This window comes from Hoplias malabaricus, chromosome 18 (genome assembly GCF_029633855.1).
Source record: "Hoplias malabaricus isolate fHopMal1 chromosome 18, fHopMal1.hap1, whole genome shotgun sequence".
Lineage (NCBI taxonomy): Eukaryota > Metazoa > Chordata > Actinopteri > Characiformes > Erythrinidae > Hoplias > Hoplias malabaricus.
Genome location: NC_089817.1, coordinates 18,088,315 through 18,112,368, shown reverse-complemented (window position 1 = coordinate 18,112,368; position 24,054 = coordinate 18,088,315). Strand labels below are relative to the sequence as shown.

The 24,054-nt window shown below is 37.0% G+C and overlaps 1 protein-coding gene across 5 annotated transcripts in view; it reads right to left on the bottom strand.

Annotated features, from left to right (window-relative positions):
- Positions 1 to 1,965: 1,965 nt before the first annotated feature.
- Positions 1,966 to 24,054, bottom strand: part of nbeaa (neurobeachin a) — a 214,335-nt gene continuing 192,246 nt past the window's right edge. For all 5 annotated transcript variants that reach the window (XM_066651728.1, XM_066651729.1, XM_066651732.1 and 2 more), the window contains 23 exons: positions 23,903 to 23,967; positions 23,238 to 23,346; positions 22,642 to 22,808; positions 22,189 to 22,313; positions 21,319 to 21,465; positions 19,262 to 19,398; positions 19,024 to 19,141; positions 17,571 to 17,673; positions 15,840 to 15,955; positions 15,276 to 15,388; positions 14,458 to 14,598; positions 13,827 to 13,946; positions 13,581 to 13,733; positions 12,957 to 13,124; positions 12,303 to 12,392; positions 10,614 to 10,806; positions 8,897 to 8,968; positions 8,106 to 8,261; positions 6,556 to 6,726; positions 6,109 to 6,210; positions 5,458 to 5,654; positions 5,186 to 5,337; positions 1,966 to 3,892 (listed from right to left, as the gene is read on the bottom strand). In XM_066651728.1, coding sequence (XP_066507825.1) covers positions 3,802 to 3,892; positions 5,186 to 5,337; positions 5,458 to 5,654; positions 6,109 to 6,210; positions 6,556 to 6,726; positions 8,106 to 8,261; positions 8,897 to 8,968; positions 10,614 to 10,806; positions 12,303 to 12,392; positions 12,957 to 13,124; positions 13,581 to 13,733; positions 13,827 to 13,946; positions 14,458 to 14,598; positions 15,276 to 15,388; positions 15,840 to 15,955; positions 17,571 to 17,673; positions 19,024 to 19,141; positions 19,262 to 19,398; positions 21,319 to 21,465; positions 22,189 to 22,313; positions 22,642 to 22,808; positions 23,238 to 23,346; positions 23,903 to 23,967 — 3,006 coding nt within the window. In that variant the 3' untranslated portion in view covers positions 1,966 to 3,801. The remainder of the gene's footprint in view (positions 3,893 to 5,185; positions 5,338 to 5,457; positions 5,655 to 6,108; positions 6,211 to 6,555; positions 6,727 to 8,105; positions 8,262 to 8,896; positions 8,969 to 10,613; positions 10,807 to 12,302; positions 12,393 to 12,956; positions 13,125 to 13,580; positions 13,734 to 13,826; positions 13,947 to 14,457; positions 14,599 to 15,275; positions 15,389 to 15,839; positions 15,956 to 17,570; positions 17,674 to 19,023; positions 19,142 to 19,261; positions 19,399 to 21,318; positions 21,466 to 22,188; positions 22,314 to 22,641; positions 22,809 to 23,237; positions 23,347 to 23,902; positions 23,968 to 24,054) is intronic.

Genomic DNA, 24,054 nt, shown 5'->3' with positions numbered 1-24,054 from the left:
AACAGGAACCTCAAACAAAGGGGGGAGTTATAATCCCGTTTTAGGACGAAGTGGCATCTCAATGTCTCTCGTTATCTCCCACGGGAATCAGCAGATAGTTAGAAGGGGTGACCTCGGTTTGAACCCCCGTTGACTCATCCACACCGAACCAACGGCATGGACCAACAGCGACCCCAGGTGGACGTTTGCGAAATCACGTCTCGCCTAAGGCCGTCTAAATGCATAATGGACTTAATGAAATTTTAATAAGTATGTTTATGCAATATGTATGAATGTCACTCTCTGTGTCCTACGATGAACGTCCACCTTCTAATGAAATGATGTGTATTACTGTTTTTATCATGAAAGGAAGTTTCTGTCTCTGATTAGAAAAACGAATTAATACTAGAATTAATACTTCTAAAAACGATATTGTGAATGGGACGTAAACACAACGTACCCAAGATGAAATCTTATGTAAATGTTTGATATTAATAATCCAGGGCGCTCATTATTGTATATTACCAACATGTATAAGAAATTTCAATACGCGAAATTTCTATTCCTTCTGTGTGAATCTCTGATTCAAACTCCCCCTTTCCTGTCTCATGAAGTCGATCACGTGAGCCTCGGACTCGCCACCCAATCAAAGAAAAGACACCTCCCATTAGGGCGTGACCGCGGTGGCTTTGAAAAGAAGTTCAGCTCGGCACACAGATAGGAAGAGAACAACACAGTTCAAGAAATTCAGAAAGAAGTTCGAAGTGCAGCGGTTCAGCTCAGAAGATCGGAAGCTCAACTCATCTCAACTCTTTGTCTCTCTGACTCTTAACTTCGCTTCCGCTCTGAACGCCTGCACGCGTTCTCTTTGTTCCATTTCTTCAAGCTCCAAACCTCTCCAAGCGAGACGCTTTCTCCTCTTTACGCCGACGAACGAAGACTTTTGAAGAAACCTCACTAAGCTCCCAGGAGACGTCTTGAGTTAGGTAGTGTGAAAGAAATTTACGAATACGTCGAGTGATTTGAATATCTTCTTTTCTTTTAATTGTGTTTTTGTTTATCGCCCATCGAAGTGATCTCACGAGTGATCAAAGTATGTGAAACTTATTCATGGCCAGAATAAGATATCACCCCTTTTGATTAGCTGATAGCGGATATATTAGCGTTATAAGCCAACTTCTGAGGGCATTACTTCTGGAAAATTGAGCAACGAGACGAGCTAACACTCTGAAGGAGCCACTCCACTCCGGTGAGAAGCCAGCCACGCCTGCAATTCTCCGAAAAGGGGAACTCTCGATCGACGCCGCCCCGCCTGAGGCCGAGAGCTTCTAACTCAACCGGGAGGGAATCTCCTTCACAAGCAGGCCTGTTTTTCACGACGTGGGAACGACGAGAAACAACCCCAGAACACAGAGGTTAAAACAGCAGGACGCGACGGCTCGGTGAAACGGCAAACGAGTAAGCTAGCTCAATTCTCACATTTTCCAGGAGCTGATGCCCGATTAAGTCCCTTTATAATTTATATGTAATAGAACATCAATTAGCAACATTTTATTCACAAATCACAGTGCCTAGCTTATCTTTAAAGTCAAATCGGTTTCCCCTGCATTGATGCCATGAGATTACAAGGTTATGCTATGCTAATTAAATATCTTTCCTCTTATTAATAAAACTTTCATTATTTGAAATTAGTGTGTAAAGTTTGTTCATTAAAATTCCTGAAAATCCTGAAGAACTCACTTCGCTTGACTATTATTCATTCTCAAACTAATTAGTAACGTTTTAATTGTTTAAGCCAATTATAAACTTTAATTGCTATCATTAGTCAAATATCAGTAATTAAGAGTTTGAATAAGGTCAACGCTATAAACACAATATATAAATATATATTTCAAATATATATTCACATAGGTATCACGGTGTATGATTAAAAAAACCAATATACACTACAATAATAAGGATCAGACACCTGGAAAGGATGTTTTGGTAGGTTTTATTGTAAATACGACAAAAAGGAAAACATTTTTATTTTACAGTTATTGATCTTTATATATTGGCATGAATTAATATTTAAACATTTGAAGAGACACCTCCTGTGAGTTTTCTGGCTTATTCAAGTTGCAGCAAATGAAACAGCAGATGAGGGGCCAAAGTTCATCAGTTAAGATTTTTATGCTAAATAAAATCCTTCTTTGACTTTACCACCAATAACTGTACCTCTCCTCTCTACAAACAATACACAAAGTAATAAATTAAACATATGCAATGATTAAATCCACCACACAAAATGAAAGAACAAAAATATTTTGCAAATGTACAAATTAAATCAAATATACAGTACTAACCACTCACCTAATCAGACAGATGTGAACTATGCACCTGTCTCAGTCATACGCATGTCCATGGCCTATGACCAGCCAAAAAAAAAAAAAATCAACAAATTCTTTGCATAATTTATATTTCATGTCATTTTTTTCTTGTAACTGTGACTCGTGTCATTTATATCTTTGCAATAAAACAAGGATACCTTAGATTGTAGTATCATATTGCAGATCCAAAAATATTTTTATTTCTTTTTTTGTATTCGAGGAGGATGGAGGAGGAGAACTAAGAAGAAACTGTTCATATTCACGTGTATCATGTAATCTAAATATCTTAATACTCGTATAAACCAGACTTCCCCTCCTCAAAAAGCTAAATGGTTCATATCCCTCTCCTGGCTACAAAGTTATGATATTGCTTACTGTGGTTGTGGTTGTACAACAAAATCATCACATATGAATTTAATATTGATCAAATACAACAAACATCGATGCACAACTCATACAATGGAGAGGAAAATGGGCCTAAATGTGGCTGTTGATCCAAAAAATAAAATCATTACACTAATAAATTACGGCATGTTATTGGTGCAAAGTGCCATTACAAAAAACTTTAACATTATTTTTTTTTCAATCATAAATAATCAGCAAATGTGTGAGTGAGAGGGTTACATTTTCTTAATTTTTTTGTTTATTCTTTACTCCTTTTATGTCCCTCGTACATGCCTGACTGTCCTAGCCATCACATTATGTACATATATGACAAAACGGTTACCTAATATACAAAGAGGAAAACGAAGCTCGTTTTCTGATAGGACGTTACCTCCACGCGTACTGCCCGCACTCATCTTACATAACCCTCTTTGTCATCATACGGATCGTCATGTCATTTTTAATACACGCTATTTTACACACCAGGTCAATTCATTTAAGATGATGGGACCTTTCATATGGGCGAAATACGGGGATGCAAGCTTTCCCCTCCATACTAAGGACCTCTCTGGCTGCAGCGAGAACAAACTTCATATTTACAAAGCCTACGTTCAGCCCAGGTACCCAACCTCCCAAACTAAAACAGGAAAAGCATTCTTTTATTTGCAATGTTTAGTTGTTCATCTGACAGGAGTCGTTGAGGGTAACTGCTGTATTAGACTCGTTCTTTTCAGCCTGTGTTGGTGTTCATGGGTTTGTGGTCATGTTTATGTTGTGTTCACAGTTTGCAAACAAAAGGACTTCAGGCGACCAATCATCATATGTGGGAGGGGGGCAAATAAAGAGAACAATCCTAAGGATCTAGGTTACAACAGAGACAAGTCATATGTTCATGTTTTCTCATGGTCTGACGCTGCGTTCCATTCCAGAACTTTGTCAAGCTCTGCATTTCCACAAACCTCTTGATGGACTAGTGGAGTACAAATCAGTAGGAATTCTCCCAGCTGAACTGTGATCAGCAGGCTCTTGGCTAGGCCTCATTCCTCACCCTTTTTCAATCTGTGTCATCTCAGTATCTGTTCTGGTGCTCATAGTGCCAGCGGTTGAAATCGATGTTGAATGCCACAATGCTCCCAGATGCCATTCCAGTGATTAGAGTTCTGCAGGTTCAGAGGGAACAGAACATCAGTAAAATATACTGTTTATATAGATATGTGGGTGTGTGTGTATGTCCTGTAATTTTTACATAATTTTTACATTTGATGCCATTTTACAACATTTTTTGTGGTATTATTTGTTACCACAAACTTTCTAGATTATAGGATTTATATGCTGTGATACAAATAAGTTTCATGGATCTAGCATAATCTGTGGGTGAATAATGATTTTGCATTGGGCTGAATGTCAAATTCTAAAAATTTGATTCCATGTAATGGAGCATTTCTATTGGGTCATTCATCATGAAATTTCACATGATGTGAAGGACAGCTGCTGTGTTCAAATGATGTATTAAACTGAAAATCCACAAAAAGGAACATATACACCATCAAGTTAAAATAAATACATTTTTTGAAAGTCTCTTTAATGAGTATAACCAAAGACAGTCAGAGTGATGGGCTTAATGTAGCTTTAAACATTTTATTTCCAGCTGAACATTTTTAAAGTTTGTGCACTCATTAAAAGACCAGCATTTGATACATGTATCACTGTATGCAAACACCATCAGCTCTAAGGGTTCAACATTGGGGTAGTTTTATAATCTAACACAAATTGGTATATAAAGTAATTTCTTTTAGATTGTAGGCAGAACAGTTTCTGGTTATAGAATGATGTTCTGAATGCATTATAATAACCTGAACAAATGTCCTTCGTTCACTTGTTTTTTAATCTACATTACTTTGTTAGTTCACATTGGTACTAAAATACAGGCATTTGAAAACAACTCATGACTTTGATGTGATCAGGAGTGGCCTGAATATATTATAACTCCCAAAAATGTTAATAAATGCAGACTTTCAACCACATTTAAATCTGATACTTTTACACATTTAGTTCTGCTTATGTCTGCGAAGTAAAGCCTAATGTTTTTTTCCCCCATCAAAATTAGCTTGTTTTTACAGCTTTTTATGGCTACAGATTTGTATATGGACTAGAGATGTTAGTGTTTATACGTTATATGAAACTCCTATTCCAAAAATATGTTATTTGGACAAATGTTAAAAACAGCGATTGTTACAGGATTAGGGTTATGGATATTTTACAAATATGTAGCTATTAATATTGTGGCAGCTCACTGATGTTATAATGTTTACCTTTAGAAAACGGCATCATCAACATAATGATTCTAGGAAGTGTATTTTTTGCTGAACACCATTTTTCTTCTAATAATGTAATAACTTTCATCTTGATCATGTGTATGGGCTTCGATTGTCTGAGGAACTGATGTTTCTAACCTCTGGTCGTGAGACAGGTCCATGGCTCTAATGCCTGCGTCACATCCGGGGTAGATGTAGAGTTGCTTAAAATCACAAGCTTGCCAAACCTCCACCACACCGTTATCTCCTCCAGTCACCAGGTTCTGTCCGTCACTGCTCAAAAGGATTGCCTGGGGGGAACATGCATGCAGAAATGCTTTTATCTACCACTTACTATTACAGCCATCACTTTGTCTGTGTTTGTGTGTTATTGATTGATTCTGCTTTGTGTTCTGAGTGCTTGATCTTACCCGAGTGGAGTCATTAACCTCCATCTGAGCCAGCAGTTTGCCATTGATGCTGAAATTGCAGAAGCACCCCCTCTCATAATAGATGATACAGTGACCCTCGCTGGACACAGAGATAAGCCTCGGCCTCACACAATTCTCCGGACCCTCCAGAGCCCTTAGCAGGTCCCCCGTGATTGTGTGAACCAAACATGGCCCCTCTACAGTATTCAACAAATTTATACATCAGCACAGATAGAGCTCTAAATAATCACCGCCCCCATATGCACCCCACAAAAAAAAACAATTGAAAAGGAAAATAAGTTAAGAATTATATTAAATATAACAAATAAAAAAATTATAGAACAATACATCTAGCAATACCATGATGGAGATAAAATTGTAGCTCACAACTAAAATTCATATCAATGATCACTGAAGAGAGAATGTTATAGAGACATGGATTGAAAATATTTTGTTGAAGGTCAGCATAATGTGCTACCATGTAAATTCGGACCTTAATTAAACATTAATAACTTGCTCATTTTATATCAGTGTTAATGCTGTATATAGGAAAACTAATGGATCAGTTTGACTTCTAAGGATGGTGTGAAAATATACTAAAAGCTTATTTTCACACATGGAACAAAATTCTTTCCTTAGTGCCTGACTGACCTTTGGCTCCGCTGATTACCAGTCCCAGCTCAGCACACACAGACACACAAACCACCTCATGGTCATGACCAGTCAGCACTGCTCGCGGTGCTGGATAATCACCTACAACAAAACACTGAGGTAAGCACACATTCAGACTTAGGGAATATAATAAACAAGCAAAGCAAAGGCAAGTGAGCGTACTCTGTAGAGGACGTGTCAACCTAAAGTGATCAGCCATATTATTGTGACCAGCTCCTTCAACAAGAATAAGGCTGACCAGTGTATTTTCACTTGGAAAAATGCAAAAAGGCATTTAGACTGACCCTGTGTGCCTTAACATTTTCATGACGGTACATATATATATATACACAGAACAAAAATACATAATAAAAATAATCTGAAATGTGTCACTCTCACTGTGGCTAAATATGAAGTTATCTGGAATGTGATTGTGTGTGTACTGACTGTTGTTAGGATTGTCCCCAATGATGTGGTGGCGTCCACTCCAGTACCAAAGCAGCAGTGTGGCGTCTCGAGATCCTGAGACAATGTAGCAGTCTCCCCCAATGTAGGACTCAGATCGAGCCAAACACGTCACAACATCCCAGTGACCGAAAACGATCTGTGTCAGTTTTCCTGACAACACAATGATCCACCAGATTCAACAACACATAATCACTGCTTTATATTTAACAACGCATAATCACATACACACAGCTAACACAGGACTGCTGCTCTTTTATCTCTAGACTCTTTAAGGAAGGTTTCTCACCATGGGCATTAACCAAACTTTTCTTTTAAAAAAAATTCAATTTAAACTTTTAAAATAAGTGGTTTAATTATGAATTGTATCTAGTTTTATCTAGGTGGAAAGATGTGTTAAATAATATTTCAGTGTTCAACTAAATCAAGTAAACTTGAATAAAAATATAGGAAGATTCTGATTGTGTTGGATTTCCCAGTGTTTTTTTTTTTTTTTTTGTGAATCAAGTGACCAGTAATTCCGGGTAGGCTCCGGACCCACTGCGAACCTGAACTGGATAAGCAGTTACAGACAATGAATGAATGAATGAAATCCATTAATTTCTAGTCATGAATGAATCCAAGAAGATAGATGGGATGATTGCTCTGTATTAGAACAATACACTTACAGGCTATTAATTAACAACTTTTTATTTTTAACATTGTAATCTCGAACCTCTGCTTATTTATTATCACTCATGATAGGTAACGTCCTATAGTGTTTTGGTGGGTAATTCAAACCTACCTGTCAGATGTGAAACAAACAAACAAAAAAGAACCTGATTTAAAAGGAACATACGTCATTTTTCAACAAAAATTTGAAATAATGTTTATGAAAAGATTGAACATGATTAGGCATCATCTTTTTTTTCTGTAAAACATAACTCGCAAGTAAGTGCTTTGTATTCCCAGATTGAACCATTCATTCATCGTCTGTAAGCGCTTATCCAGTTCAGGGTTGCAGTGGATCCAGAGCCTACCTGGAATGGGCGCAAGGCAGGAATACACCCTGGAGGGGGCACCAGTCCTTCACAGGGAGAACACACACAGTCACTCACACATTCACACCTAAGGACACTTGAGTTGCCAATCCATCTACTAACATGTTTTTGGACTGTGGGAGGAAACCGGAGCACCAGGAGGAAACCCACGCGGATACAGGGAGAACACACCACACTCCTCACAGTCAGTCACCCGGAGCAGAACTTGAAAATACAACCTCCAGGTCCCTGGATCTGTGTGACTGCAACACTACCGTTCCAGATTATGTAACCAGGTTATGTTTAATAGGTTGGGTTTAATCTTTGAGATACCCAGACCACTAGGCGTGATTATAATTGCTGTTTAGTCACATAAAAAAATGACAGATTAAGGAAAAACTATAAGGCTAATTTTAAATATTTTCTGTTAGACTACAAGCTGGCTATGGACTACAAGCTGGAAATTGGAAGAATTTAAAAAAGATGCACACACACACACAAACAAACACACACCTGTTTCTGTGGAGTACACTCGAAAACTCTTGTCCCAGAAGCCACAGACCAGAATGTAGCGATTGTCAGCAGTTACCACGAAACAGTGTGTGTTAATCTGAATGCTCTGGTCCACCAGATCCGTGATCTGCCTTTTATTCACTCCAGAGTTATTAGCTTTATCATCATAGAAAGAAGAAGACAATCTGTATGAATTTTACACATCAAGAAAGTGATCTCAATACTCACAGTACAATGAAGAATTATTAATGAATTATTCAGTCAAATGAAGAAATTATTGATAATATATATTTTCCAATATTGAACTGGTGCTTTCAGCACGCCAAAAAAGGAAGGAACGTAGAAAGGAAAACTGAATGTGACAGGACAAGGATAAATTATGCAAAAAAGTAATAAAAATATAATTTAATAATTAAATTATGGTGAAAAAATATTTATGTTAATTTCTTTTTAACTGACTGCAAAAGTGTGACAAATCAAAAGGCAAAGGATTCTAAATCTATAAAAGCCTTGTTTTTTTTTACTGTGGGAATATCCAGCACAGCAGTCCTCAGATCTTATTTCTAACATTGTAAGTTCTAATAAAGTTCTATATCACCAATAGTATAAGGCTGTTGTCAGTATTGGCACAGTGCTTGGCCACATTTTTAGATGTAATACACCTCACAACTAGTAACTCATTTTATCACAGACACCCTCATGGTTAACACAATATCCTGCTGCCCTACGGTGCTTTGTTGGGTCTGTGTGGCCTTGTTTTTTATTTCATCATGCGAAAATTCTCCTATTACCTATGAGAGGATCCATTTCAATGGGCAGATGATGAGCCTGCTCCAACGAATATCCTGGAGCTCCCCTGAGACCTGCACAGAACACAGATTTTTAAAAAAAAGTTCTATAAATTCTCCAAAACTCCTCATTAGTTACATTTCTAGACAGATACGCCCTTGTGAAGCCCTTTACTTATTTTACTTATGCCTACAAGACCAAACAAATAACCTTAAATTATGTCATGACCAATTCATTTCAAGTCAACCAATGTTCAAAACAGATGTTTTACTCTATTACTATAACTAGCACTGGTTATATTTACAATAGACTTGGCATAACAGACGTTGGGCAATTGTGTAAAGACATTTACAACATATAAATGTTAAAGGTTTTTATTAACTCAGGCTATTCATTAAAGTTCTTTATTATATTAAATTAGATCATGAAAAGCATATTTTTAATCATGACATACATTTAATCATGATATATATTTAATTGTGACATACATAGATTCTTTAAGTTTACTACATCATTTGAACACAGTAGATGTCCTTCACATTGTGTGAAAATTTCATGATGAATGGACCTATAGAAATGCTCCAAAATTACTTGGAATAAAATCTTTTTCCTACTCCTATAAAGTTACTATTTTGGAGATACATTTTCTTTGGACAGCAATGATATGTATATTATCCTTTATACCAGAGGTAACCAGCAGGCCAACCATAGTCTAGGTTGTAACCAAGATGTTGTCTTATCCAGGACCTAGGCTTATAACAGATAAAATATTGAGTATTTTCTAATGATGACAGATTGCTTTTATTTTAACTTAAATTATTTTTTCCTAGCATTTTAGCAGCCAAAGACATTCACATAGTAAATAACACACAAGATGTCTCTCAGTTTATCAGAACTGTGTAATATGATGAGTATGGCAGCAAACAGACACTGTAGGTTCTAGGTGAGAAATCTGGGTTTGAGGGGAAAAAAGTAAGCCTGAAGAAAGCTAATTCAAACGGCATTCTCCAAAAACAGAAAAGTTGATTCAGAAAACAGGATATTGTATACAAGAATGGACTTGTTTATCATACATGTTTATTCTTCCCACATGTAGTTCAAAACCAACATGTCACATGCATTGAATCTACAGTGATTTTTTTCAAGCATCAATGTTAAATGCTTCTATGAGACAAAATATTATTGAATTGTATTTGTTTTGACACTCACTTGCTGACAAAATACTATGCTATGCTAAGCTAAGCTCCACTGGAATTTATTTATACATTCATACAAAACTGCGACTACTTATAGAAAAAAAAAACTAAGATAAAGTGATTGTGCTTAAGAGCCATTGTCAAACATATTTGCTGATAATCGCTTCCCTGCACAAAAAAATAAATTATAAAACAGCTTCATGAGAGAAAAAAAAACTAAAACCTGCACATTTGTTTTGTAAAAATGAATGGTAAGAGTTTGCTTTGAGTTATGTGTCATCATGTTTTCTTGTTTTCAATTTGAAAGTCATCATCAGCTGCACGCTGAGCTCTCACAAACCTGTCCATCATTTGCCAGAAGTGCTCAAACGTGCATAGCTCATTTGCCATGCCATGCCTCCCTGCATCAGCTCTGCTCCCTTATTATGGGAACCACTGGATTACGGATACTCCTGCTATATATGATATGCGTAATGGCTCATGTTTTTGCTCCTTGCTGTGTGTAGAGTGGTGGTGTGCTCACCGACAGTGTTGTGCCAGCGATTGACGGCAAACAGGCGGCTGCAGGTGACTGTGACTGCTGCAGGGATGCTCAGGTGAGGGAGAGTGTTTGCAGCCACGTGAGTCACAGGAGAATTAGAGGGAAATTTCAGCACCATGATCACATCCTGCTGCATCTGATCCTTAAACATGAGTGGACTCTGAGGAAGGAAACACTGATGAAGAGAAAGAGAGCGAGAAAGAGAGACACAGCCAGAGAGGACGAGGAGGAGGAGGAAAAAGAGGGGAGAGTAGGAACAAGGAAAAGGAATCAGGAAAAAGGGGGAGACAAAGGAGGGAGAGAGTATGTTAAAGTGGAATCACAAGGTAAGTACGAGGAGCTTTAAAAGGTGGGGTGGGGGGTGGGGGGTTACAGCGGTGAGGAATAGGGGATAAAGGAAACGGTCTGACTAGGGGCAGAGGGAGGAGGGTTTGGCCGGTCTGAAAAAGTGTTCTGAGCATGTATCTAGTTCTGGATCATAAACTAAGCCTGTCACTATTATTGTACATTTTGCATTACAGTAATATTTCAACTTACTGCAATTATTTAATATAATTACATGAATTTCATCCACTGGGCTGGGGAAAATATGTGAATATAATATTTTGTATACAAATACTGCCAAAAGAGAATAATTCATCAGTAAGTGTGTTCTATCAAATCAAGGACCAAGTACATTATCAAACTAAAACCCTCCAAGAAGCACCACCTATAAATTTTATCACAGAACCATGTGCACCCTTGGTACATTCCCACTTCCTGAGTAATTAATCAAAAATTAACAGACAGAAAAAAAAACAGGTCTTACAAACAATTATATGCTTATGAAAACATACAACATCTTTGGGTAATGGTATTAAGCGTTTATAAAGAGATAAAAATGAGGAGAGTCCAAATGAATATTTATCAATTAAGAGCTTTAAGTAGTAGGTGAAAAAAAACTCTGCATGTCACTCTCTTGTATAGGGTCATGGAGGTGTGGTTAAACATTGTTTGTTTTAGGACTCTTATAATGCACAGATTCACCACATTTTTTCCTACTGCTGAGGGTTTTCTTCAATTTTGTCCTCACGTGTACAGTATTCTCATTTGGTGTTTCTGTGTGTTCTCGTGCTTGGTCTCAAACAAAAACAAATTTTATTAAAGAATAATTATGAAAATTGTGAAACATTACATAGTTTACACATTAATATTTTAGTTAATCAGTTGTAAATTAAATCCTTAAAGAAGTATTTAAAAATGACAAATTTCAAGGTCAGTAATTCAATAATTTAATTAAATGGCTTTTAAGGATTCATTAACAGATACAGAATGCAATTTGTAGATATATGGGTAGATTACTGTGTGAGTGAATTAAACATATTAGTTTCTATAAGAATTATTATATTATCAATCAGTTCCACTGAGAACACAGATTTAAGACAAATCTTGCATTTGGTAGAAGTGATAATGAAATTGTAGTTATACTACTACTTCTACTAACTGTATTAATAGCAAATAATAGTACTATTAGTTTTAGCAGGTTTGAGGAGAAAGAAATTGTGTACCCATGTACAAAAAATAGAAAAAGTGTTTTTCCCCTCCAAATAAACAAACAAGCCCTTCCAAAACTTGCCTAATGTGAGACCCTTGAGACAAAAGTGCAAAAGTGTACAGATGAGGTAATCTCACCAGATGCATGGCAGAGCTGCGAGGGGGATGAGGCTCGATCAGCAGCTGAGAGGGAACCTGGCCGAATGTCTGGATCTGTGTCTCCATGGACTAGAGAGAGAGAGACATGGAGAGAGAGAGAGAATGAGTTAGTTCTAAGTAGGGAACTGTAAATGAGACAGCAGCTGAAGTTGAAGTGTTGATCATTGCCCACATGTCTCTTCCAGCTTTGTCTGCCTAATTAGACACGCACACAATGGAGCTTTCACATGAGGGCCTCAGATGAAGTGTGAGGCCCCTGGCAATGCTGAGAGCAAGCTATAATTGGAGAAATAGAAAATAGAAACAGGAAGAGGAACGGGGGGGTGGGGGGTAATAACAGGCAAACCTGGATTCAAACTGAAGAGAACATATTGTACTGTGCAAAATAGGCTGAGAGTTTGTGTGAGGGTCAGAATAGGACAGCACTGAAACCTGACCTCCGTGCTCTTATTCAACTGGACTGGAAATTGTACTGCTGATTCACAAAGAGAGAGGACAGTAATCGAGGACACAGAAGATGTTTTAGCTATCGGGATTTCAGCTCTTATATGAAAGCAGTGTAGGTGGATGCTTGTGTTGTGTTCAAATAGAAGACAAAGTGCTGAAAGTATGTGTGTGTGAATTGTGCCTCACCTCTCTCAGCTGAAGGTCTGTGATTGTGTCCAGATTGATGGAGCCTTCATATGACATGCAGTGGAACACGTTGAGTGCTCTCACTGCTTCTGGCCCTCGCTGCTTATAGCCGAAGATCAGGTCGATCCACTGGTGCAGCTGACATGATACAAACTCACTCTCCAGTGCCTGAGACAGAACGTTGACGCTACTTAGAACTGTACTGCTATTGTGGTCACCATATCTATGCAGTTGGATAGTTCTAGAGCTATAGTTCAGACAGATATGCCAAAGTCTAAGAGCCAGAGTCTTAAGTGTGAATACCAAATAAAGCTGGTTACAGGAGATAATTTTTTTTTAAATTATGACAAAATCCAAAAGTGGAAAGCGCTGTACAGCTACATATTACACAGCTGATGCCTGCATGTATCACCTCTGACTAACAACCTGAATAAGCAAAATGCTCAAAGTAACTCATCTTCATCTTATTATAGTACTTCAATTACTTCACAATATTTATAATTTGTGAGAGCTTTATTTGCAGCCTTCCGCAACATTAGCACTACAATGACCAATACTCTTATAAAACAACTGTGTAGCTCTACTCTGGATACCTATTTGCAAACACTTATTAGTGTGCCTTACCATCCTGTTGATGCGAACAAAGTCCTCTGGCTTTTTGGCCCAGGCAGGCAGCTCCACATCACTCACAGGTGTGCGGTCCTCCCTCACCCCCAAATCAAAGCCATTACTGTTCACAAACATCTCAGGGAGGTAGTAAAATTCAGGGATCAACTCCTGTTCCACAGAGAGAACGCATATGGAACAATGGACTTACAACTAATTAAGAGTTTATCATTCTAAAATTAAAAGTAGGTCACTGCTTCTCACCTTAACGTCAGAAGTGTCTCTTTGGCAGCTCCTCCACGAGCGCATGATGCCAGAGAACGTTCGGTCCGGGTGGTCAAACTTCTTATCATTACCATTCAAGTAAAATGTAGTAAAGGGCTCCTATGTAGTGGAAAAATCAGAGAGACAACATAAGAATATTTAAATGGGAACTTGCATTGAAGCATTCTGTCTGTTGGTGAAAACTTTCTCGAACCAAAGCACAACCGGCATGTGCAGTAAAGACTTCACTCATTTTAGACCAGTGGTGCCCAACTCCGTTCATGAAGCTCAGCTGTGCACCCCTGGTCTCAACTGTGACCAAGATAGATGTACTAAGACTTTGAGGAATTGTCAGATAAAAATGGATGCATTCTCCTCAAATGTTTCAAAAGGTGGTCCTTTTATAATAACTATAAAATTATAAAGTTATCTGGAATTTTTGAAAATATTTATTCATAAATGCAGATATTTCAGGAACAAAACAACTAAAATGCTCGTTACCAGAATAGAGGCTATAACTGGTGTATAAGGACAATATGAATGTGCAGTATAAAAGCACAGTTCAATGTGTGATGTACAGTGCGGAAGTGTTTAATTGTAAGAGGTCACTGTGCACAAGAGGGGTGCTTACTATTCTGTGGAGCCAGAGCAAAGTGGAGGCAGCAGTGGAGTAGAGGGCGGTGTAGTGATGTGGCGGGGTTCCATCCTCCTCCCAAGTTTCATAGCGCTCTGCATAAAAGGCCGCACGTTTTGGATTCAGGGCTCCAATTGGCTGTGGCAAAGAAAATATTTAACGTGATGATACATTTTATTTTCGCTGCTGATCTTTTGTTTACAGTCCAGAAAATATTACATGGAGATATACGGCAAGCTCTTTAACTTTTTTTTTTTTTAATATCAGTAATTCAATATACATTTGTGAAAGTATTTTAGTAAAAAATAAATTAGTATAATATTGTAAAGTTATATTTAGATTTTAGATTTAGATTTTATAGTAAGAATTCAAATATGGAACTTCTTAACACTGAAAATGGAATTCTTACTAGTAAAATACACAAATGCACAAACACACACCCACACACAGAGTTTCTTGGTTTTGTCTCTTTAAGCAAAAGGCAAAATATCTCTGCCTTTGTGTCCATATGCAAATCAAGCTAATTAATTTCAGAAAATGTAATAATTCTGATTTTACAAGTAAAAATGCAATTCTTACTAGTTAAAATACAATTAAAATTTTAAATTAAGTGATAATTGAACATTCACTTGTAAAAAATTTATTCTTGATATCAAAAGTATTATTTTTTGATTTTACAAAATTAAATAGTTGTTATCAAAATTGCATTTTAGTAGTGGTAATTACATTTTTACATGTGTCAACTAAATTCTTGGTTTCAAGAAAAAGAGGAATAAAAGCTAAAATGCTTTGCCATAGAGATGGTCAGAATATACCTTTGACAAATCCCGGAAGTTGCCAGGTAAAGTGAGGTCCAGCTCCTCAGACTCATAGTTTGTGAGGACCCAGGGAAAGACCGGGTACTGATTCAGATCATTATACGTTCTCCCTGAAAACAGACACAGAATGTGTTTAAGGATGATCACGACCTCTATGAGACGAGGCTCCATATGCTGAGTAACATTAATGCTGGATGTACACAGACTGCAACCCAGCACGACCATCTGAGCTGCCCCAGCACTCTCCACCACTGTCCAGCTTGCTGAAGGGCCTAGGACCCGACACATTTAGCACCACGGCAAGAGACTGAAAGAATATGTGAAGAAGGGAGGTTGGGTGACTGGAGCCTCATAATTAGGACCCTGATGCCGAGGAATAAAGCGTCCTGTCCACTTCAGTAGACAGAGAGAGCTCTAGGTGGAAACCACTAACTAAATACTCTGTTCCCTTACTACCCTTATTCCCCTAATACCTGTATTCCCTCCAAACAGGATCCAGAGAAAATCAGACTAGGATATGAATTGTCTCAGGCTTCACCGCATTGGTATGAGCACATTCACCTGCGATGGTGTTGAGAAACATGAGGTACTCAAAGTTGGAAATCTCCCGCCTCTGCCAGCGCTGGGTCATGTTGGAGGACTTAAAGAGCTGCCGAGGAGTGGCCAAAGAGATTCGCCTGCAAATAGAACAGAATCAGAAAACAGTCACACAAAGGCGAAACATCAGTTTACAAACAAAAAAACACGATAAAAATTTGGATTCTTAATAATGGTGAAACTATCGCTATTAATAAAATTCTCATAAAAATCTAAAAATCTCATATCAATGCCGTTGCCTGCCCAAAGATTTGGAGATACACCCATAAATAGTGAATTCCACTACATTAACCCTTTAAAGCTTGACATATGGGGAAAAAAAAGATTATTTTGGATCATATAATTTCTGAATGCGTCATATTTAGGCATTTACCTATAATTTTTGTTCTATAATTGGTCTTTCATTTAGTTCACTGCATCAGTTAAAACAGTCCTTCTGTGTCTGTGTATATATATATATATATATATATTCTTTTCTTAATTATGATTAATTTCAATTAAACCATCAATATTAAATGATTGTCTCTGTTATTCAGAAATAAGATTAAGCCAATGAAAAACCCTGCTCCAAAGGTCCTTGACCTATTAGTACACTCTGAATGAATGAATGAATGCTCTTCCCTCTGACCTTTTAACATTTCATAAACTTGTGGTAATAAAAACACCAAAACCACAATGGCTCTATTTTGTTGATCTTCACAACCGTGTTTCTGTATTTAGAAGAACTGCAGTTGTTTCTGATACTGTCTGAACTTTGACTTGAGGTATGAGGTCATTCAACCGACGTCCCATACTCATCTGTATCATCATCTTCTTCTTCTGAATCTGTCTCACAAAATCTATGTCGACAACTGAGCCAACACATTTTGCACACAAAGGCTTTTGGAAAACTAAAAATACATCATTGTTTCATAACATACTTTGTAAAATGGTCTAAATGTGTTTTGCCGTAAAGAACAGATTTTCTGAATATTTATTATTATTAAATGAGCATCTGACGGGTAGAATACACTATATCAATGAAATGGAACTAAAATATTTAGTTATACTACAAATAACATCATACAAATCATACCTGGAATTGCTTCAGTTTGGTAAAGAACTAATCTTGAGATTTTCACCTGTGTTTTCATGATGAAAGCAACAATTTTTTAAGGGTTTGGTAAATGCATAGAAATGCTTCCACTTCATTCACAGTTCAGTAGAGAACTCAGAACACTTGTCCCAAAAGGATGGAAGTTTGTTTCGGTATTTCTCTTCATTAGATGATAAAAGAGCCACCTCTAAAGATAATGTATCATATTTGATACGTTTGGCTTTATAGGGTTCTTAAGGGCACACAATATGGACAAATATGTCGAATATTGTAGGCACACTTGTAATCTTCAGTGAAAATATGAAATGAAATTGGATGCTCTAAGTTTTGGATGCTTAATGGATTTAAAGCCCCCAACCACAAGTCTATGGAGCAGTAGAACTGCGTGCTGTGGAGTAATTCACAACTAATCATTCAATATTAATACTTGACCTCACTAATGTTCACTAATGTAGCTGAATGCCTTCAAATTCCCAATAAAATGCTTCAAACTTTAGCCTTACCTCAAGCCAAGCTGATACACTCCTCTGTGTTAATACCCTTCACTCCAAAAGAAATGCTGAGTAAGTACACAATTTTTGAGATGAATATATATCTACCTTGCTTGTGGGAGACCGTAGCTGGTTCCGACGCCGACTCGTGGTAAACTGTACACAACCTTTTTGACTGTAGCTTGGTCTGGGAAGTTGAACATGACTGATGCTGTGAGGAAGAGGACAGTTTTTAGAACACAGGATGAAAACGTTTGGTAGTTATTACAGAAATTTCACATATTTAGTCACCCCATTTTCTGATTTTCTAAGTGAAAGTAAGTAAACATCCTCCATACAGAGAACACTTACAAGTGCACAGTTACTTATTTACTGTCATGGCATATTTTATATATTATGTTTTTCCCCAATAGGTTAAATTGAACTAAGTATGCAGAAAAATATTACATTTAATTTTTATGATATTAATTTACATTTAAAATCTACCTCAAAATAAAGGGAACCTGTAATTTGTCCAGAAGTATAAAAACTGTACATGTACGGAAATTACAAATGTAAAGCATGATCCTAATCCTGAAATACAAAACCCATTCCCTAAAAGTTGGGAAGGTGAGCATAATGTAAATAAAAACTAAATGTAAATGATAAATCATTTAAATCCTACATTGAATAGAAAATAGTACAAAGACAACAATGTAAAAAGACAATTTTTTTTTGCATATTTAATGCCAGCAACAGGTTTAAAAAAAAATGGCATGTTTACCACTGTGTTACATTAACTCTTTTAACAACACTTGCTGAACTAAGAGGACAAATAGCTGTAGTTTTGAAAGTGAAACGCTGTCCCATTCTTCTTCCAATTCAGCTTCTCAAAAATCTTGGGGTTGCCATTGTTATAGTGTTTAAATGCACCAATTATTTTCAATGAGTGACAGGTCTATATTTTTCACCCTAAATCTTTTACTAAGGCACCATATATAATCCAAGCAGAATGTGGATTGGCAGCATTTTGTTCCATAACCTGCAATTATTGTTTAGCATTAACAGTGCCTTTACAAATGTGCAAGACATCCATGTTATACGCACCCTCATGCAATCAGGGATGTTGGCACCTGGCATCCATAATGTTCAAAAAGAGTTTAAAATTTTGATTTGTCAGATCAAAGGCATCATTCCCCTCAGTCTATCTTAAATGAGCTCAGGCCCAGAGCAGGCAGCTGTGTTTCTGCTCTTTTCAGCTCTTTTAAAACTCAGTCATATCACTCATATGTTGCAAATGAACACAATTGTACTAAATTTTACATTTCTTTTGTTGCCCTGTCCCAGGGAATGTCTTTTGTGTTTTGGGAATGTCTTCAAATTCAAAATGGGCAAATATTTGAGTATTTTGAATATCTTTCTTTCTTTGAAAATTTTCATTTAAATGTAGTGATTAAATCATTTGCAAATTATTCAAGTCTGTTTTTATTTACATTTTGTAGTGTCTCAAATTTAATGGAAATGCGGTTTGTAGTCTTATAGTCTTGTAGTTTTATATTATAATATATAATTTTTGTCTTACTTCTGTTGGCCATGAAGACTTCCAGGCCAGTATTTTGCAGCAGGTAGCGCCTGGCAAACACTGCTCTAATCTCACTGAACATCCATTTCCCATGAAGACCCTCTGAGTATGCCAACACCTGAAGAAACAAACACAAACACACACAAAAATGTATTATATATTTATTTTTACATTGTGTGAGTTTATACAATTTCAAACTTGTAAAGGAGTAATAGAGTGAGAAGACCTTTGCTTGTACCTTTGCGTCATTCTTTTTGAAGGCAGGATCATCTTCATCCACCTCAAAGTAAATCTCAGTGGTGGTGATGGAGAGCGTTCCCCTGGCAACAATCACAGGAGCCACAAGCTGGGCTGGGGTGCTTAGAACTACAGGACCTAATAGAGAATGGGTGAATTATTTTCCTTATGTCACAGACCTTCTTTCTGAAAGCACTCTGATTGATTTATGCAAAATTTTAAATGACTACATAGTCAATAACATGATTTTGTTTGATAATCAATCATGATTGTAAATTACACTGCATATAAAACCAAAGAAACATCCACTGAATTTTCATTCATATGATCAAACAGAGATTAGATTTGCCGAGTATGTTACACACAGACAGTTGCTGAATAGATCTGATGAGTCTGGCTGCTGTGCAGCTGATAATTAGTTCATTTAGTAAATCAGCATTTGAAAGGCGAGTGTCTCATCAGCAGTAGCTTTAGAGGATTCAAGAGCAATTTCCATCCAAAAATGTGTCTTGCGTCTTGTGCTTGTTAGGGAACATGGGAATTTTACGTGACAACTTGCCTCTGGACGTCAATACTCGAGGATGAAAAGATGCTAGAAATAAAGTATATTTACAGATATTAACACAAAACACACAAATTCATAACGTACATCACTTGCCTCTTTGTACATTAGTCTGTTCTAAATTCTACGCTCTCAGAAAAAAAAATACATTACAGGTACATTATTGGTCACTGAATGTACAAACAGTGTAAATGTACATTTCATTCTCTTCCCCAGAAAGAGAGGTGAATATTTGTAATCTTTCATTATAGAACTGTGTAAAATAAAACAACATAAGACCTGGAGTTGAAATTGGGTGTATGAAATCAACACAATGTTAAAATCTACAGTTATAACAGAATAAGGTACAATTATGTTTTGTACTGAAGGCACAGTGACAGTTTTTCTGACAGTATTCTACTCCTACTCCGAATAGCAAGTCTGAGGAAAACACAGTTTAACAGTGTGTGGTTCCCTCATGTGGCACACCTCACTAGGTTCTTTCCATTTTTAATCAACTGTGTGAAACCTATTAAGATTGCCTCTTGTATCTGCACTCAGTTACTAGTATGATGTTTCTTCTCATTACACTGAACCCACTCCATAATCATTTCTGTGCAAAAGTTTTTAGGCACCTGAGAAAAAGAGATTTAAAAAGCTATATACGAATTTATTTGTTCAGAAAACAAAAACAAATCCTGATACTAGAATAAAAACAAATAACATTATTACAGTAAGCAGCCATATTCTGTGTGAACGTGTTGGATTAACCCTTTTCAAATCTCTCCTTGCAGCAGCCCAGTGTTATTTGAGGTTATCATCTAAAATATATATTTACTGGTTAATAAATATTTCATTATGAAAAATCAATTACTGTATGTGTTTTTGTATTTATGGTAATAATATATAATTTTACCCAAGTACCACACTTAGTGAGAAGATTCATTATTTTACAAAATAATTATTAAATAATGATTTCACAGTACTGTACATCAAACTGTGCTATGTTAATTCCACAGTATTTTCATAATTTTCATTTTATGAATTTCCTAAATCCTATTCCTGCTTGATACTTTATCTTGCTTTGTCTTAGTTAATGCAGGGAAACAATATTCTGACTGAAACAAATTTAGCAGATTATTGCTACAATACCTGAAGAGTTTAAATACATGATAGCTCTATGAAGTCAAAATTAAGTTAATATGTGTTTTAGTTCCCTGAAATCATTACACCCACTCTGTAAGCTTAGCAGACCTTGAGGGGTCTTTGCTGCAAATTAATAAGCTTAATAATTATTTGCTGGCTCTGGTGTGTTGGACTAAGAAAAACACAAAAAGATGCAGATGCCTTTGGGAACCACTGCTCTGTACTAAAGCAGAATGCTGGTGACAGAGTAAAACTATACTGCACATATGGATTCACCATTAACATTTCTATTATAATGGTTATGGGAAGGACCTACTCAAAAAATGATCTGTGTCAGAAATGTTGCCTTTACCACAGAGTAGGTGAGATACCTGCAAGATTGTCCAGCTCCTTCTCCTGTAGCAGACTGACTGCATCATCATCTCCCTCTAGCATCAGCTCTGTCTCTGGGTTCTGACTGACCACTGACTGGCTGCGGAAAGTCTTCTTCGACTTCTTGTTCTCCTCTTCCTCAGGAGCTGTGACACATGAAAGAATGGCTGTGATTCCTGCTTGATGTCAAAATTATCTTGTGTGTTTATTTTGCTTGGGATTAACATAACGCAAATGTTACAAGGCAGAAGAAAGCTTATGTTATGTCCTTCATTTCACACAAGTGGCACCTGTCATTGCCAAGCAGCAGCTCCCGGATATTTGATGAGACTGATTCAGCACAGACCTTAACTAAAGATATCCATTACCAATACAGACTCCAAGGCTGCTTCTACCTGCAGTTTTAAATTAAAACTCTGTCTGACCAGAGGAGGATGGGTTTTCTTGCCACTCTCCATTGGCTTACTCACCTGGTGTTATTAATTTCAATTTTTTGTTTGTTTTAATTATCAGTGTCTGTAAAGCTGCTTTGTGACACCATCAGGTTGTAAAAAGCACTATACAAATAAATTTGACTTTGACTTTATGTTGGGAAGCAAGAAAATACATTAAAAACAGCTTGACTTCAAAACATCTGCAAAAACAGTTGTCCAAAAATTGTCAAAAATGTCTGCCATTGGAGCAGCTTTTCCAAGTCTGTGTTTCAAACTAACACAGCAAAAACTGCATGCATCTTAACTAATTCAGATGCATATATACAAATAAAAAGAAATAAATACAGCCATTATATCTTTCTTGATCTAATAGGAAGTTTGTAAAGTTTGTTCAATATCACAACAGTTCAGAAAACATAAAATACAGCCACTGACCATAATCTTCCAGAGATTTGAGTGACACATCTGAGTGGGTTGAGCCAAAAGCATTGCGTACAAATCTCCGTCTCCGGCGCAGGTCATCCTCCCAGTAATCCAGACGCCAGAAATCATGCAGCTGACTGGAGGAGCAAAGAGAGTGGGGTAAGTGTTATGTGAGGATACATTTACCCTTAAATCTTACTCTCAAGTATGCAGAAAGCTTTTTTGTCACTTTTCATGTTTCATATTGATGCGCAACCCCATGCATTTCATATGTCTGATATGCCCAGTCTGTCACCAATCAGATGTGACAGTGTGTTCATATCTGCTAACAGATAAACATCATCATCGAGGCTTTAACATCCTTCCATTCATTTGCTGTAAATTACAGCTTCTGCTTGAACTATGATTTCTCAGCTGAACATCATCTCTGAGTTCTGCCTTGAAAGCTTTGTAAGCAGTGTATACCTCTGAGACATTGTTCCCCATGCTCCATGTTTATTGGTGAGGATGTTGAGGATTTTCTGTTTGAGCTGGTTGGCGGTTACATGGTCTCTGTGCTTGGCTGCACTGATCAGGTGATCACACATCTTCTCTTCTTCCCTCCGATCTGCAGCGTACTGAGCACAGTTTGACTAAGAAAGGCAAACAGAAAGCGAATGGAATAAAAACGCCATTGACATGATGATACAACTGATTAAATACCCATTACTCTTCATCTTTAGACGCTGGACATATCACTGAAAATGAAAGCATGATATTGACACAGTGTTAAACAATGATATACAGATTCATTTTTGTATTATGAAAAGAAAACTATCCATTGTTTGCCCATTATCATTTTCTGTTAGTTACATCAGATAATTTGCGACCATTATTTGGCCTTATTTTTAAGCCAAGTTTAGTAGGAATTCCTATGCCTGTCATTCATAAAATAGCTAGAAACAGATTTCTATTACAGGTAACTGTGAGGCAGATAGAGAGAGAGAGAGAGAGGACAAAAACAGAGACAGAAGAGGCAAGCATACAGCACAGAGCCCTTTTAGACACAGATTTGGGCTGACCTCAAACTCTGCGTGTTTGTGGACATCCTCAGCTCGCTGTCTGTTGAGGATAAACTCTGCTTCGTTGGCTACTCGCACAATGTGGTCCTTCATGGCATGGCACAAAAGCCTGAAACACACACATACTGAAGTCAGACAGCAGAAACAACACGGTACATCCTCACAGAGAACAGGTATTTCATATTTAATTTAGTTTTCTTACAATGACTCAATCTGTGGTTTACGGAACTGCAAAAAGAAATAAATAATCTGGACTTTAGTATCTCCAAAAAGAAACATGGGCAAAAATCATTTCTGCAATTATTGGTGGGTAGGTTATCAATCAGTTATTTGAATTCTGAAGGCATTTATCAATGGTCGTTTTCTGAGCAAAGGATATTTGGCAATTAGACCATTTTAACTCATAGCAGTGGCCTTAATGGACGTCTAGCAACACCTCTCAGAGTGATACATTCACAAAACTATCCTAAACACTCAGTATCTCGGTATTATTACCGTTTTGACAATTGAGTAAGCCCCACCTGTCCATCAATATGGTCAAAAGGTTTCATGGTCAAAAACCTGCTCATGATGCATGTGGAGGAGGCTGTGGACAAATCCCAGTACATATGCGAAGCGCACATTTCATCACATATTTCATTAGTCACAAAATTTTATTTTCTTACCTGCCCTCGTTAATGAGCTCAATGAAGGCAAGTCCTGCATTCTTCTGAATAGAGTTCTGCCACTCCTGAGACAAAAAAACAAGCAGAAGCATTTTAAATTTAATGTCATCATATCACTTCCAACTTTTTAAAAAGAGAATTCTTCCAATTTC